The 15,252-nt window shown below is 43.5% G+C and overlaps 1 protein-coding gene across 1 annotated transcript in view; it reads right to left on the bottom strand.

Annotated features, from left to right (window-relative positions):
• Window positions 1–15,252, bottom strand: part of COL28A1 (collagen, type XXVIII, alpha 1) — a 181,367-nt gene that overhangs the window by 17,731 nt on the left and 148,384 nt on the right. The window contains exons 28-33 of the mRNA XM_010839817.1: window positions 11,052–11,120; window positions 10,183–10,263; window positions 10,058–10,093; window positions 4,717–4,753; window positions 2,348–2,902; window positions 442–603 (exon numbers count right to left, since the gene is read on the bottom strand). Of these exons, the coding sequence (XP_010838119.1) occupies window positions 442–603; window positions 2,348–2,902; window positions 4,717–4,753; window positions 10,058–10,093; window positions 10,183–10,263; window positions 11,052–11,120 (940 nt within the window). The remainder of the gene's footprint in view (window positions 1–441; window positions 604–2,347; window positions 2,903–4,716; window positions 4,754–10,057; window positions 10,094–10,182; window positions 10,264–11,051; window positions 11,121–15,252) is intronic.

Raw genomic sequence — 15,252 nt, 5'->3', positions numbered from 1 at the left:
GGGAGGGAGGGAGAGTGCAGACAGATCATGTGTGCACTTGCCAGAAACTTGAAAGGGTGCAAAGTGTGCAGTGGATACACAGACGGACGGGGAGATTTGCAACCCAGTACAGAAAGATGATTCGGATAGTGTCGTATTGATCTGTTCTAGTGAACATGATTACTTTTGACACTGGCAGGGGTATAATATAAAAATATTATTTGTAGCATATAATAAATAAGTATAAAACATGGAAATGTCTATCTGTCTCATATTCATACTCATAAGCCCCAGGGCTATTTCAGAACTAGAAATCTAGAAACAGAAGGCTAATATTTAGAGCCAAGGACCTGAAACTATCCATACCTCAGTTGATTCTTGAAAGCTCAGGACAAGATGGTCTTCAATATAGAGCAGACAGAATATATCATTTTAGGCTCACAAATTGAGAAAGATGGTTACTTACAGACTCAGAAATTTCTTTCTGGGGCTCTGGAGTGGATTCATGGCGTTCTTCCCCCGATATCCCAAATCCAGGTTGAAGCGGTGAGGAACCCAAAATATGAAAGAGGTAGGCTTCGAAATCCTCACAACTTTTTGTAAATAATTTTTGCTTCAGGGTATCTTTTAAAAAAGAGAAGTAGAGAAGGGTTTGGAGGAGCAATGAAACATTACTCAAATCTGTTTATTATAAAGATCTTCTGCACTCTCCACTTGCCCAGCACTTGAAGTCAACCACTAGGAGAGCTAAGTTTTTAAAGCATTTTTACATCATCTGTAAGAGGCCATCTAAAATAATTTAATGTAATAATATAGAATGGCCCAACTGAAGCTGAAGCTCCAATACTTTGACTACCTGATATGAAGAACTGGCTCTTTGGGAAAAACCCTGATACTGGGAAAGATTGAAGGCAGGAGGAGAAGAGGACGACAGAGGATGAGAAGGTTGGATGGTATCACTGACTCAATGGACATGAGTTTGAGCAAACTCCAGGAGATTGTGAAGGACAGGGAAGCCTGGCATGCTGCAGTCCACAGGGTTGCAAAGAGTCAGACATGACTTAGTGACTGAACAACAACAAATGGTCCCAATAGGCAAACAGATGACTTAAATTCATTTTATCCAGAGGGAACTACTCTGTGGAAGGGGCGAGTCTCACCCATAATAAGTTTACCAGGCAATTAGCTCTGATTTTGGAGACTGCAAAAGACAAACCAGCCCCAAAATATACCCCTCATGTTAGTAACTTCTTTGGTTAAGATGACAAAGCTCTTCAGTTATTAAAATATAACTTGTCTGAAATGCTTAATATTCTGGCCATTTCTAGCACATTAACTGCCCAGTGAGACTGAATGCACCAGATAAACCCTCCAGTCATCCAGTGTAAAGGAAGCCAAACCCCAGGTTAGGGAGGTCTGAAGTATGAGGGAAAGTGGGACGGTTCTGAGTGTGGTCTGCTCTCCTTAGGGCCAGCTATGTGGGTACCCGGAGCCCCAGGAGCAGGACAAGGCCAGGAGGGCCCATGCCAAGCCACGTCAGGCCCCGCGTCCTGATGATGGAGAAGGAAGGATTGGGTCAAACTGGAGCCTGCAAATACAGTAAGTATACATTTTACTTATTTCATAAGCTTTCTGGGTGTGGGCTCTGCCAGAATGTGTTATGAGTTTCCAGTGACCTGGAATGTTTCATTGTAAAGTGATACTGATCACACTTGAATCACAGGTGAGTCAGTGTCTTAGCATGCCTCACTAGGAAATATCAGTTCTTATGAAAGGGTAAAGCCGCATAGGAAAACCCATCAGATCAGCCCTGAGTGTGTGAGGTGTATTCAAAATGTTGTTCTTTCAGATAAAGTCCTGACTTGTTTACTCTTCATTATCTGTTTTCAGAAAAACAGAGAAGAGGGAATAGAGGAGAATAATTCTAGTTGCTATGTCTCTCATCTCTTTAGATTACCATAACTTTTCCCCACTCATCTTGGACTTATTAATTCATTTTGACTCCACGGTTATTTTCTGCCTTGCTGTGGGCTTGTTCCATCTCTTACCCAAGTTAGGTAACTTTTAGAACATAAGCTAATCTGAGCAATGCCCTCAAATCCTATCCTTTCTTTTCAGCCCTTCAGTTGTAGATACCCCAAGTAAACAACTCCTTGGCCAACTCAGCACTTACTACAAATGAATAAATATAAGGACTGTCCTCTCTGAACTGAATGATACTAAACCTCTTTTCCTTCAGAGTTTGTGTTACAATTTAATGCTGGTGTAAACCTCAGTAGCCTTCTGATTTCCATTTTTGGTCAGGATCATCCCACGATGTGGTTCTTGGAAAGGCAATATAAATTCTTTTCCCCTGGAACTGTCTTACCTTCAAGAGTGATGAAGTCATCAAATAGATAAACGTGCTCACTATCTGGGTCAGTAGCAATCAGATTCATTTCTTGGTGGAAAATGTGGAAGTTGGGGTCATTCCTCTTCACTACCCCAATCACAAATATTTCCACATTGATGTCACTGGCGTTCTTCACCACCTCAGTCAGATTCTTCTCGTCTCGGGTATCTGTCTGCCCATCAGTGATGACCAAGGCCACCTTCTTCACGCCGGGCTTGGCAGCCTCAAACATACGGTTGGCGGCATGGAGCGCTGTGGCCGTGTAGGTACCTTCCCCCAGATACTGCATGTTGTCCACAGCCCGCTTGAGGTCATCCTTGCTGGAGAACTGGGTGAGGCGCGCCACCTCCTCCACCTTATGGCTGTAGTTGATTATGCCTACGCGGGTTGCGGCCAGGTCCAGGGCGACACGGTCCGTCAGGGTCTTCACAAAATTCTTGATGATTTGGAAGTTCTTGAGGCCCACGCTTTCTGAGCTGTCAATCACAAACAGCAGCTCCAGCGGAGTCTCTTTGCATTTACGCCCACAACCTAAAGCACAGATGCGGACACAGAAACACAGCAGGAATGAAAATGAAAACATCCCCGGGAGAGGGGAGGGGGCGGGGATGAACGCGAGACCCGGATCGTAGCCTTCCTTTTCTGTGACCGTGAACACAGCTGGCAGTTGTCTCCCTTCTGGCTTCTATGCCTGAGTCTTTTCAAAATGATACATGGGAGGGGGGCAGGGGGTGGAAAAACCTCCCACACAAAATATCAAAATGCTGTAGAGGATAACATAATAAACAGCTAGCCAATTTCTCAGATTAAAATATAAAAGTCTTTTAAAAAGATTCAGCATCCCTTTGCATGCCTTCCTTGTCTGTAAGAGACAACCACCATCCTAAATTTGCTCTTTATTATCCCACCATGTGTATTGAATCTGAATCTGAACGCTAATATTTCAGTCTTCAACCACATCCTTATGTGAAAATGAACACTTACTCATTGATGTGGCCAGTGAGTAAAGTAATGGGATGAAACTTTTTAATTGTCGGGGAAAGATCTGGATCTTTAACTGGGCATAAGCATAGTAGCCCCCCCCCCTTGCTATTCTGGCTTATGTCCCCAGTCACCCACGGTGACCCTACGGTGGCTCCCATCTTATCACGGAGGCCTGGAGAACATTTACCCTGTGAAACTGTTCAAGGGGAGTGATCTAGGAACACTGGTCAATAAACAACTTCTATTTATGCTTTATCATTCGAAGCAGTTGCCAGAGTCCCTAAGCAGTAAAAAGTATCAGGGCTCCATTGGTGTATTCGTATCCTTATGTTGCCCAATAACACTCCCACGATAAATCATCAGGAAACTGGCTGCTATTTTTACAGGGTGTCTAGCACTCAGAAGCAACGTCCAAATTAGCCTGTCACCACAGAGAGTCCCAGGCTGCTTCGTAAGGTCCAGAAGTCTTTTGGGGGACAAGATAGTTCTGGGGTTCCCTATGTGGAAGGATAATGATATTCCTTCCTCTGTCCATTTTAAACACAGAAGGTTCTCTTATCGTCATAATCTATTAATTGCTTGCTTTTTGGCTAATCTTTTTGCTTTACTTCCTTGTTCTGATAACTCTGTTTTAAGTCTATTTTGCCATAGGGGCTTCCCAGGGGTCTCAGCGGTAAAGAATCCACCTGCCAGTGCAGGAGGCGCAAGAGATGTGGGTTCAATCCCTGGGTGGGGAAGATCCCCTGGAGTAGGAAATGGCAACCCACCCCAGGATTCTTGCCTGGAAAAACCCATGAATAGAGGAGCCTGGCGGGCTACGGTCCAAGGGGCCACAAAAGAGTCAGACACAACTGAGCAACTGAGCACACACACATTTCACCATGGAAACATGTAGATCGAGGTGCAACACAGGGTGACCTCTGAACTCTGTCCTCTTGCTTTTGAAATGGCAGGCACTCTAGGTCTCAAAACTCAATTTAGAGACATTACTGTCACCAGCTGGGCTGGACTCAAACACCAGTGAGGCCCCTGTAGTCATGTTTCCTTGGTGGTTCTTTCCTTCCCAGGCTCAGGTAAATGTCACCGAATACAAATGAGCTCAGTGCTAACAAAAGGCCTGGCTGCACAGACTCTGGTGTCTTCATGCTTCTTAACCACTCTGGGAACATGATTTTCTTTCCTTAAATCAGGATTCCCACAGCCCCTCACACTGCTTCTTTTTGGTTTCCCACCAACTTTGCAAATGAAGTTGAAACTTTCCCGTGAGCTCTACAGTATACATCTGGGTAAATGCAATATCTTGAACATAGTGGGACTGGTACTTTAAACTGGTGCTTGCTTTCTTGATCGTCAGATCTTACCACATATTTCAAAAATAAGCTTGATGATTTCTTCTTTCTGGAGGGAAAGAGGAAAATGTATTAATTGTGTGACCATAATATTTTTTCCCTACATAAAAGGGACTGTCTCACTACAGTCAGCATTGGGCTATTTGATTAATCCTTCTGCTGCAAATAAGATACATAGTACAGAGGTTAAAAGTTGGCTACAATATATTATAATTGGAATGTGTTTGAGCTGTAAGATGTAATAGCTGAGACTTGAAGTTCAAACTGCAGCTTTGGTGTTTGTCAGCTGTGTGACCTTGGGCGTGAAGTGACCTAATAGAGGTCTGTGTCTCAGGGCTGTGGTGAGATTAAACGAGGTAACACACACAGCTCTTAGCACAGGGTATGACCCCCAAAGGATGCACTCCCTACAGTTCTGCATCCATGGATACAGAGGGCTGACAGTATTGCGCTGTTGTATATGAGGGACATGAGCATCCACGGGCTTCGGTACCTCCTGGGTGGAGGGGCGTGTGCTAGAACCAATCCCCTGCAGATACCAGGACGACAGTGCCGTGGGCAACCTATGCCTTCGTTACATGATTTAAACCACAAGTTCTAGCCAACCAGGACAAGCACCTGGTTTGAAAGAGAATTTATTCTGTACCATATTCTCTCCCCTTTTTCTGGACCCGTCCCCAAATTTGCGAGTCTCCTCCCTGGTTTCCTAGTACTCTCACTTGGGTTTCTCCGTGAAATGTCCCTGGTTCCTGGATGCCCCTTCCGGGCCCTGCTCCTCACTAGCTCCATCAGAGGGGCCTGAGATGCGCTGAATACTAGCAGTCAATCTGCCGGTGGCCTGTGCCACGTGGCATGTTTACAAATGACTGGGATGGGACTGGAGAAGTCGGGATTCTACATCTGCCAAAGACGTGACGCTGACAGGGGTGATTAACTTCACAGAGGAGAGAAGCAGAAGCCCAGAAAATTTCAACGGGGAAAAGCAGGGGCCCTTTTCTAAGAAGATAAATGTAACAGCTGCAAAAGTGAAGTTTTAAAGAAAAAGATTTATAATGACAGAACAGGGGTGCGGTGACAGCCCCTGGCATGGCTTAGCAGAAGCATGTATGGAGAATATTCACGGCATTTTAATTTAGATTGTTTTTTAAACTGTAAATTGAGTAAAAGCCAGTGATTTCAAGTGGCTATACAAAAGTTACTCCCAGTATGAGATTCTTTAAATTATATGAAATAAAGGAATCAACAGTTATCTTTTTTTTTTTTTTTTTTCCAGGCTTTGTCATGCTTTTTCCACATTTAGAGAGACAATAAATCTGAAACTAGGGTGTGTCTAAAAAGGAAACTTTCTATATTAATATATTTATATTGTATATCCTGGCAGGGGAAATGTTACACATTTAATATAGTTATTTTTAATTTTTACAAGTGGAGAAAATACTGCAAGTTTTATGATTATAGTTTTTCACTTAACATTATATATCATAATTAATTTCCCATATTACCAAATATTCTGAAAATCTTGATTCCTGGAGTCAGAAGCATGGCCATTTTAAGGTTCTTGATTTAGACTGCCTAACTATCCTCCAGAAAAGTTGTGGTAGCTGATAGCTCTAACTGTAGTATATAAGAAAACCTGTTTTGTTTTAGAGATACAATACTGGTTATTATTACTATATAATCTTTGCCATTTGATAGAGAAAAATATCTCACTGTTTTAAATTACACTTAATCCACTACTTGCAAGGCTAAATTTTAAATGTGCGTTTCCAGTTGTATTCTCTTGTGCATGGTCTTTGTGCGTCCTTGGTCCATTTTTTTTTTTCTATTAGAATCTTTGTCTTTTATTGACTTGTAAGAACAATTTATATATCAAGGTTGCATTTAATTCCTTTCACTGTGCTTTTATGCCATAACCAGGTCTAATATGCTTTAAGTAGTCATATATAATCAACATATTCCATGTAATCTTTGCTTTAAAGTCACTAGAATGAATGATTTCACTTTTTCTGCTAAAATTGCTGAGTAACCTTGGTTTCTCAGTGCCAATGATGAAGGCATCAAATTTATATCCTTCAAAGGACTCATGTTAACATGAGTCTAGTAGCAAGTAGGCAAAGACACAAATACTCTTTATAAGTGCTGTGCCGTTGGATCAGAGCCAAGGAACCACGTCGATCTGCCGGAATACCAGGGGTGGGAGAGTGGAGTTGGTGCTGTGGTCCAGGGAGCTGGGAAGACTCTGACCAGGGTGGAATGGGGTGGAGAGAGGAAGAGGAAGGACCTTCCAGGCAGGGGACAAAACACACAAAGCGCAGTGTATTACAGTACTTGAGGGAACTTATGACTCAGGGTGTGTGACAGGAAGAATGGCAGAAAATGCGGAACACAGCTGGGCTCTCAAGCGCCTTTGTGTCTTGTTGAAGAGTGCGGACTTAGCCTGAGCAGTGAGAACAGACGTGGTCCATGGCAGAGGAGAGAATTGGTTGTACCTTTACTTAAGAAAACTGACTCTGGCAGCCAGTGGAGTGGTCTGAGATTCCTAAATAGTACAGGCAAAGAAAATTAACACCAGAAAACCGTGGTGGGGGTGATGGATGGGGAGGGATGGCTTAGAGGGATGCTGCAGAAGGAGATGAAGGGGGTGGTGAGTAACTGGAAGAGAGGATGAGGGGAAGGAGGCGTCTAGGAGGTAAACGATAGCAGTGCCACTCTTGGCGGGAGGGAGGGAAGGGACAGGGGCAGGCTGGAGCTAATGAAGAGTGAACTGGGTTCAGCTTGATTCTGGCTGAGTTCGAGGCGCCTGTGGGACACCCAGCTGGCAAGGCAGTAGGAAGTAAGGTCTGATGCTCGGGAGAGGGGCTCAAGCTGGAGGCAGAGTTAAGAAAGGCCAGTGTTCAGGTGGCTGTTGGAAGAGGGGTGGCAGACGAGATGGCTTGGGGCAGGGCTTGCGTGTAACCTGGGACACCCCTCCATACCCACTTTGGTCAAGCATAGTTTTTCTATGTTTATAATCTAAAATGCTTTCTCATCCTACATGCAACTTTACTGTAATATTAAATCCACCTTTTTGAACTGTGCATCCGTGCACCTTTAATAGCTGTCCCTCCTTGAGAGTTCGAGGACACGGAAGAAATGATCACGGGCAGGTGCTGAGAAACACTAGCATTTCAGGCATAGTTGGAGAAAGTCTTTTTGAAGTAGCTTGGGTGAGAATGATTAAAAACGTGAACTCCCATCAATAGTATTTGCCTCTTGAAAGGGGAATTTGACAAGGAGTTCAGCCTGGTGCTCTGTGACAACCCAGAGGGGTGGGGTTGGGTGTGAGAGATGGGAGGGAAGTTCAAGAGGGAGGGGATGGATATATACCCATTAATGATTCATGATGATGTATGGCAGAAACCAACACAAAGGTGTGAAGGATTATCATCCAATTAAAATATACATATATATATTTTTAAAGGAGGAGTCTGTTAGTCTGGACTGAATCTGCCCCTGAGAGTGTGTGAGGATAGGAGAGAGTAGGAGTGGGGAGAAAAAGGAGGCCTTTCGAGAACAGCCTTCATGAGAGAGCAGGCTGTTTCTGGCTTCCAACAAGCCAGCTCCAGCTCTAAGGGCTCTGTATAGCGAGGTGACTCGGGGCATGTTGCTCAAGCTTTCTGCAAGACTTAGCTGGTCTTTATCTGAAAGGGAGACACTCCTCCCTGCCTCATGGGCTGTTATGTGCATTAATGTGTGTCCTGAGCAAGAGAGGGCTGCAGTCTCTAGCCTGTCCCCTTCTCCCTGCCCCCCGTCTTCACCAGTCCTATGCTGCCCCGGGTCTTAGCCAGCACTCACGAGGTGAACCCAAGCTCTGTCAAATACCCGCCAAACGCCTGCCCCTTGGCTACCTCATGCATACAGGCCAGTGCTGTCCACTTCCAAACTTGAGGCCATTTGGGGACAGTTCTGAGATCTGTTTATCCAGAGTGTGGAACAGGGCGGTGTGTACTCAGGGTGGTCGCTCCTCACCTGGAGGAAAGGGCGTACCGGGAGAAGGACTAGGAGTCCAGAGTCGGGGCCCAGTCTGCCTGGGTCCCCCAGGCGCCCTGCAGCAGTGGGTCAGGGTGGTGCTGATGTGAAGGAGCCTGTCATACTAGAGTCTCGTTTAATGCTGACCTTGGCTTTCTAAATGCTAGACAAAGGGAAGCGTGAAGGAAAAGAGAATTTGCATCAAATCTCACCTCATTTTGTCTGCTCTGGACCCACACATCACCTCTGTCACAGCCTTTATCAAACTGTAGGTGAACATCCTCTGCCTGCCTTTCTCTCCCGTTAGACTGCAAGCTCCTTGAGTCCAGAGATGCGGTCTCTTGTTCTCAACTCTTACCCCTGTGCCTGTCTCAGACCCTGACCCAGGGGATGTGCCCAATAATTGTTGGTGAAATGAATGAGCAAGTGCATGGATGAAGGAAGACAGTTCCCCTCTCCATGCAGGGATGGGATGGAGGGTATAAACCTACAGGGAACATTTCTCTGGGCATTTAACATACACCCTCCTCTGCTACGTGTAGGGAGAAATTGCTGCATGTATAGCTGCTTTATCCTCCATAGGTATCCGGGGAGGGTCTGACGTATGGCGTGGAACAGCGAAGAGAAAAAGGCAGATGGGCCGTGAAGACCGTGCACAGTTCTGTGTGTCACATGCCAGCTCTGGCCTTCATCACGGGAACTCTCAGCTCTGGGCTTCCTGACACTGCATGTAAGGTCAACATCCCCACACCGTGACCCATCAAAAAGGGAACAAGAGAAGTTCCCTGTTTTCTCCTCAACTCCAGGAAAGGTAGATACTAGAAAGGAAGAATTAGACTTTTCTAGAAATTCTAGAACCTTTCCATCTTGTGGGGCTTTCAGGGGTCAGCTTTGTGTTTGCAATGGAGCAAACCAAAGAGAAGAAAAGGGGGAAGTTTGCACATCATCACGAGTTTGTTGAATAAGTGAATCAGTAAATGAAAGTAATCCCAATTTTGCGATTGTTGTTCCCAGAGCACTTAAAGGAACTAGTTCAGAAAAAAAAAAAAAGAGCCCCTATTCTGAAAAAATAAAAAAATTCCTTGTTCATTGGATTTCTTTTACATGGCTCACCTCTTTGTTAACATTTCTACCAGGGGTCAGGGTGTGTAGTTACATGTCTACAGTGAGGGCTGGATAAGGGCTGCTGGGGTAAAGTGCCCCTCACATTCAGATTCAGTCACCCTCTGCATTGAAGCCAGCAGTAATTCTGTGTCAAAGGATGTCCTACTTGTAATGTGAAAGCACAGATGTAATCATTTTGTGAGCACAAACCCCTCAGCTCCCCTCTAGGATGGATACTCACTGTAAGTCCTTGGTCTCCTTTTGGTCCTTGTAAGCCCTACTTAGTGGAAGAAGAGTAACAGTCAGTGAAGGTTGCACTCGGTTAATGTGTGCAATGACAGTAAGAGGTTAAAAGTCACTTCTTGCCTGTTCTCCTTGGGGTCCGGGATCTCCAATTTCCCCTTTATCACCTTTCTTTCCCACATCGCCCCGTTCTCCGTGCTCTCCCTTTACAGCACAATGAAAAGATAAGCTTAGATTGTGAATATTAAAGCCAAATAAGGAAAACTCTGAAGTTTCATTTCTTTGCAACTGAGGTACCTCTTGAAGACTCTTGGTTCTTGTTGGTATGAATATACTATATGAAAAAATAGGGGGCATTTTATTTACATCCTCCCAGGTACCATAGGGGCTTCCCCCGTGGCTCAGATGGTAAAGAATCCTTCTGCAGTGCAGTAGCCACAGGAGACACAGGTTCAATCCCTGGGTGGGGAAGATCCCCTGGAGGAGGGCACGGCAACCCACTCCAGTATTGTTGCCTAGAAAATCGCATGGACAGAGGAGCCTGGTGGGCTACAGTCCAAAGGGTTGCAAGGAGTCGGTCATGACTGAAGTGACTGAGCACGCACGTGGACAGGCACCATTATCTAATTCATGATGAACTAGAGACCCCAAGGTGAGGAGACCATGAGATGCCATCTGATCAGTTCACTGACTTTGGGAACTTCAGCTATTATACAGGTTAACACCTGAATTATCTGGTATCTTCCACGTGGGTAGGTTGTAAGGATTTGTTCCTCATCAGCTGGCTTTGAGTTTGAAGAAAAGGAGATTTCATGAAGTAAACATGTTTCTGGTTAGGAAAAGAAATGCATAAGGATTCACTCTGAAGCGGTATTTTTCCTCCAAGCATTGTAAGGAGAGGAGTAACAAGTTCATGAAAGCCCTTCCAGGGTTCAAGTTAAGCCACTGAGATCCGAAAGCTGAGCATTTCCCTTCAGTCCTGAAATACTTACCTTCTGGCCAGGGAGGCCATGGCCTGTCATGCCCTTTGGCCCTGGGAAGCCCTGAGGTCCTTGCTCCCCCTGCACAAAATACGCGAGATGGATGGTCCTGTTAGTTTCCCAAAATAACTCAGAATATACTTCTTAGTCAGATATACATTTGCACTTTCAAAGCTGCAATTATGGAGACCACCCTGGTGGTCCAGGCTTAAGACTTTGCCTTCCAGTGCAGGGGGAGTCAGGGAGGTAAGATCCCACATGTCTCAAGGTCAAAAAACCAAAACATAAAACTAAAGCAATATTGTAACAAACTCAGTAAAAATGGTCTACATCAAAAATAACTTTTTAAAATCTGCATTATAGCATTATCTATATTTTGGGGGAAATACACATGTAAGTAAGATGAGCTCAATGGGATCAATGTAGTAAAAATTTAACTACTTTTTTGGGATAGAAGTAAAGGGGTTGACTTATGGCATTTGTCTGTTTCTGTGGTGTAAATACTCCCTCCCACCTTTGCCAATTTCACACTATGAACTTGACATCACAAGTAACAAGCAACTGTTATTCCAGTGGTGATATTATTGGTGATTTTTATAATCTTCTTTATAATTTATATATTTTTGATATGTTGAAATTGTGTATTATCTTCATAATGGAATACAAGAGGGTTTAACAGCATCTCTCTCCAATTAATGCCAAGGGGTGTTTATATAATTCACCACACACTGTTTGTTCCATACCTAATCATTTGTAGTAACATAAATCTATTCATCTAAATTGAATACCTCCTAAATTTGGAATTGAATTTAGAAAACATCTTTTCCTTTCAATACTTGTTATTAGCTTCCCCCATCATATCTTCCCATTATCTGCTGTTCCTGTACCCCCATCTTCAAAACCACACAGGTTTACAAGATTTTCATGATGCTGCACATGAGCCAGGAGTTATCACTAACAAGTCTACAAAGTCATAGCACTGATGCTACTTGGACCGTATAGCAACCCCTGCCTCACGCTACATCATTGTAAGCAGTAAGTCCATGGCAAAGGTTTGAAAGACCACAGGCTCCCAGAATTTGGTTTGCTTACCATTAGCTTCTATCTCAAAGATATCCTGACCATGATCACTAGAATCACTGGTATGCTCAAAAAAAACCTGACCAACTAAACGAGAATCAAGAGTCGGGGTAGGGATAAAATATGCATTTTTGCCATAGGAAGGCTTGAGAGCCATGGCTCCAGAAGGCAGGATGGGCTTTAGGAGGTCACTCCTGGAAGGGGCCACAAAGGGTTGCTTGGAGACCATTTTCCCTAACTCTGAATTATCAGCATTTCAGAGCCCCTTGTCCTAGCTCATTGACTTTCAAGCTTTTTAAACACTGAACCGCTCCCCCCCTCCTTTTTTTTTTTCTTTTTTGGATGTGGTTACTAATTAGTTTTATTTTTCAATTGGAAGATAATTGCTTTACAATGTTGTGTTGATTTCTGCCACACAACAACATGAATCAGCCAGAATTATACATATATCCCCTCCCTCGTGAGCCTCCCTCCACCCTCCCACCCTACCCTCTGGGTCGTCACAGAGCGCCGGCTGGGCTCCCTGTGCTGTGCAGCAGCTTCCCCCAGCTGCTTATTTTGCACACGATAGAGTATATATGTCCCTGCTACTCTCCCAGTTTCTCCTCCCTCCTTCTTTCCCTGCTATGCCCACAAGTCTGTTCTCTATGTCTGTGTCTCCATTCCTTCCCTACAAATAAGATCATCAGCACTGACTTTCTCTATTCCACATACAGGCCTTAATATATAATATTTGTTTATTTCTCTTTCTGACTTTTCACTTTGTATAACAAGCTCTAGGTTCATCCACCTCAGAACACCTGACTCAGATTCACAGAACCCTTTCTTTTTACAAGTGTCATAATGAAATGTTTCAGATACAACATTTTATATGGAAAAACACCAACACTGACATATCACCTTATTAAAAAATGAAATAGTGCAGATACCATCGAAACCCCCAAGGTACCCAATCCCGTTCTCTGAAGGAGAGAGGAAATTTGTCTCTGAATTGATATACATCATTCATATCTCTGCTTTTATACTTTAACTACACACATGGATGCTCTAAAACTGTGCATAATATTGTTCTTAATATTTAAACTTCAAATAATTATACACATACATATAATTTATATTAAAAGCTCTTGCACAATGAAGGAAACTATAAGGTGAAAAGACAGCCTTCAGAATGGGAGAAAATAATAGCAAACGAAGCAACTGATAAAGAATTAATCTCAAATATATAAAAGCAGCTGCTGCAGCTCAATTCCAGAAAAATAAATGACCCAATCAAAAAACGGGCCAAAGACCTAAACAGACATCTCTCCAAAGAAGACATGCAGATGGCTAACAAACACATGAAAAGATACTCAACATCACTCATTATCAGAGAAATTCAAATCAAAACCACCATGAGGTACCATCTCATGCCAGTCAGAATGGCAGCTATCCAAAAGTCTACAAGCAATAAATGCTGGAGAGGGTGTGGAGAAAAGGGAACCTTCTTACACTGTTGGTGGGAATGCAAACTAGTACAGCCACTATGGAGAACAGTGTGGAGAGTCCTTGAAAAACTGGAAATAGAACTGCCTTATGATCCAGCAATCCCACTGCAGGGCATACACACTGAGGAAACCAGAATTGAAAGAGACACGTGTACCCCAATGTTCATCTCAGCACTGTTTATAAAAGCCAGGACATGGAAGCAACCTAGATGTCCATCAGCAGATGAATGGATAAGAAAGCTGTGGTACGTATACACAATGGAATATTACTAAGCCATTAAAAAGAATGCATTTGAATCAGTTCTAATGAGGTGGATGAAACTGGAGCCTATTATACAGAATGAAGTTAAGTTGGAAAGAAAAACACCAATACAGTATATTAATGCATATGTATGGAATTTAGAAAGGTGGTAATGATGACTCTATATGTGAGACAGCAAAAGAGACACAGATGTAAAGAACAGTCTTTCAGACCCTGTGGGAGAAGGCGAGGGTGGGATGATTTGAGGGAATAACATTGAAACATGTATATTACCATATTTGAAACGGATCACCAGGCAAGTTTTGATACTTGAGACAGGGTGCTCAGGGCTGGTGCACTGGGATGACCCTGAGGGATGGGATGGGGAGGGAAGTGGGAGGGGCTTCAAGATGGGGGACACATGTATACCCATGGCTGATTCATGTCGATGTTTGGCAAAAACCACTACAGTATTGTAAAGTAATTAGCCACCAATTAAAATAAATAAATAAACTTAAAAAAAATTTATTGGAGTATAGTTCCTTGACAATGTTGTGTTAGCTATACACATTCTAATTTGTATTTTAAATATCAACACTATTTGAAATTTATCTTGGAACATATATGTAGTTCTAGTTAATTTCGTCTGCTCTACAGTATTCCATTAACTAACTAGACTGCATTATCTTATTGATGGGCATTCATGTTGTTTCCAGTATTTCCCTATTATAATAATGCTTCAACAAGTAGTCTTTTAGGAGAGAAAGTCTTTTACACATCTTTGCACACTTCCCTAGGAGAGAATTCCCTCATTGAGACCAATCTTATACAGAAGAGTAAAAATAAAATGAACCTAAGTGGAGAGTCTCTTGTTGGTAAGTGAAGTGTTCAAATTCTTCCTGCTCCCAACCCTAGCCCCTTGCAGCAGGCTGGCTTGGCAGAACTCTGAGGCCCTTGCATTTCTTCCATGTAGAATTTCTAAATGGATGGCAGGTAGAGGGTCATAGATTTTCAACCCTAGAGGACTGATAGCAAGTTCCTTCAGTCAATTCAGTTCAGTTCAGTCGCTCAGTCGTGTCTGATCCTTTGTGACCCCATAGACTGCAGCACGCTAGGCCTCCTGGTCCATCACCAACTCCTGGAGTTTACTCAAACTCATGTCCATTGAGTTGGTGATGCCATCCAACCATCTCATCCTCTGTCATCCCCTTCTCCTCCCGCCTTCAATCTTTTCTAGGATCAGGGTCTTTTCTAATAAGTCAGTTTGCATCAGGTGGCCAAAGTATTGGAGTTCCAGCTTCAGCATCAGTCCTTCTAATGAACATTCAAGACTGATTTCCTTTAGGATGGACTGGTTGGATCTCCTTGCAGTCCAAGGGACTCTCAAGAGTCTTCTCCAGCACCA

This window comes from Bison bison, unplaced genomic scaffold (assembly GCF_000754665.1).
Source record: "Bison bison bison isolate TAMUID 2011002044 unplaced genomic scaffold, Bison_UMD1.0 scf7180017864134, whole genome shotgun sequence".
NCBI classification, from domain to species: domain Eukaryota; kingdom Metazoa; phylum Chordata; class Mammalia; order Artiodactyla; family Bovidae; genus Bison; species Bison bison.
This window is presented reverse-complemented; position numbering and strand designations above follow the sequence as displayed.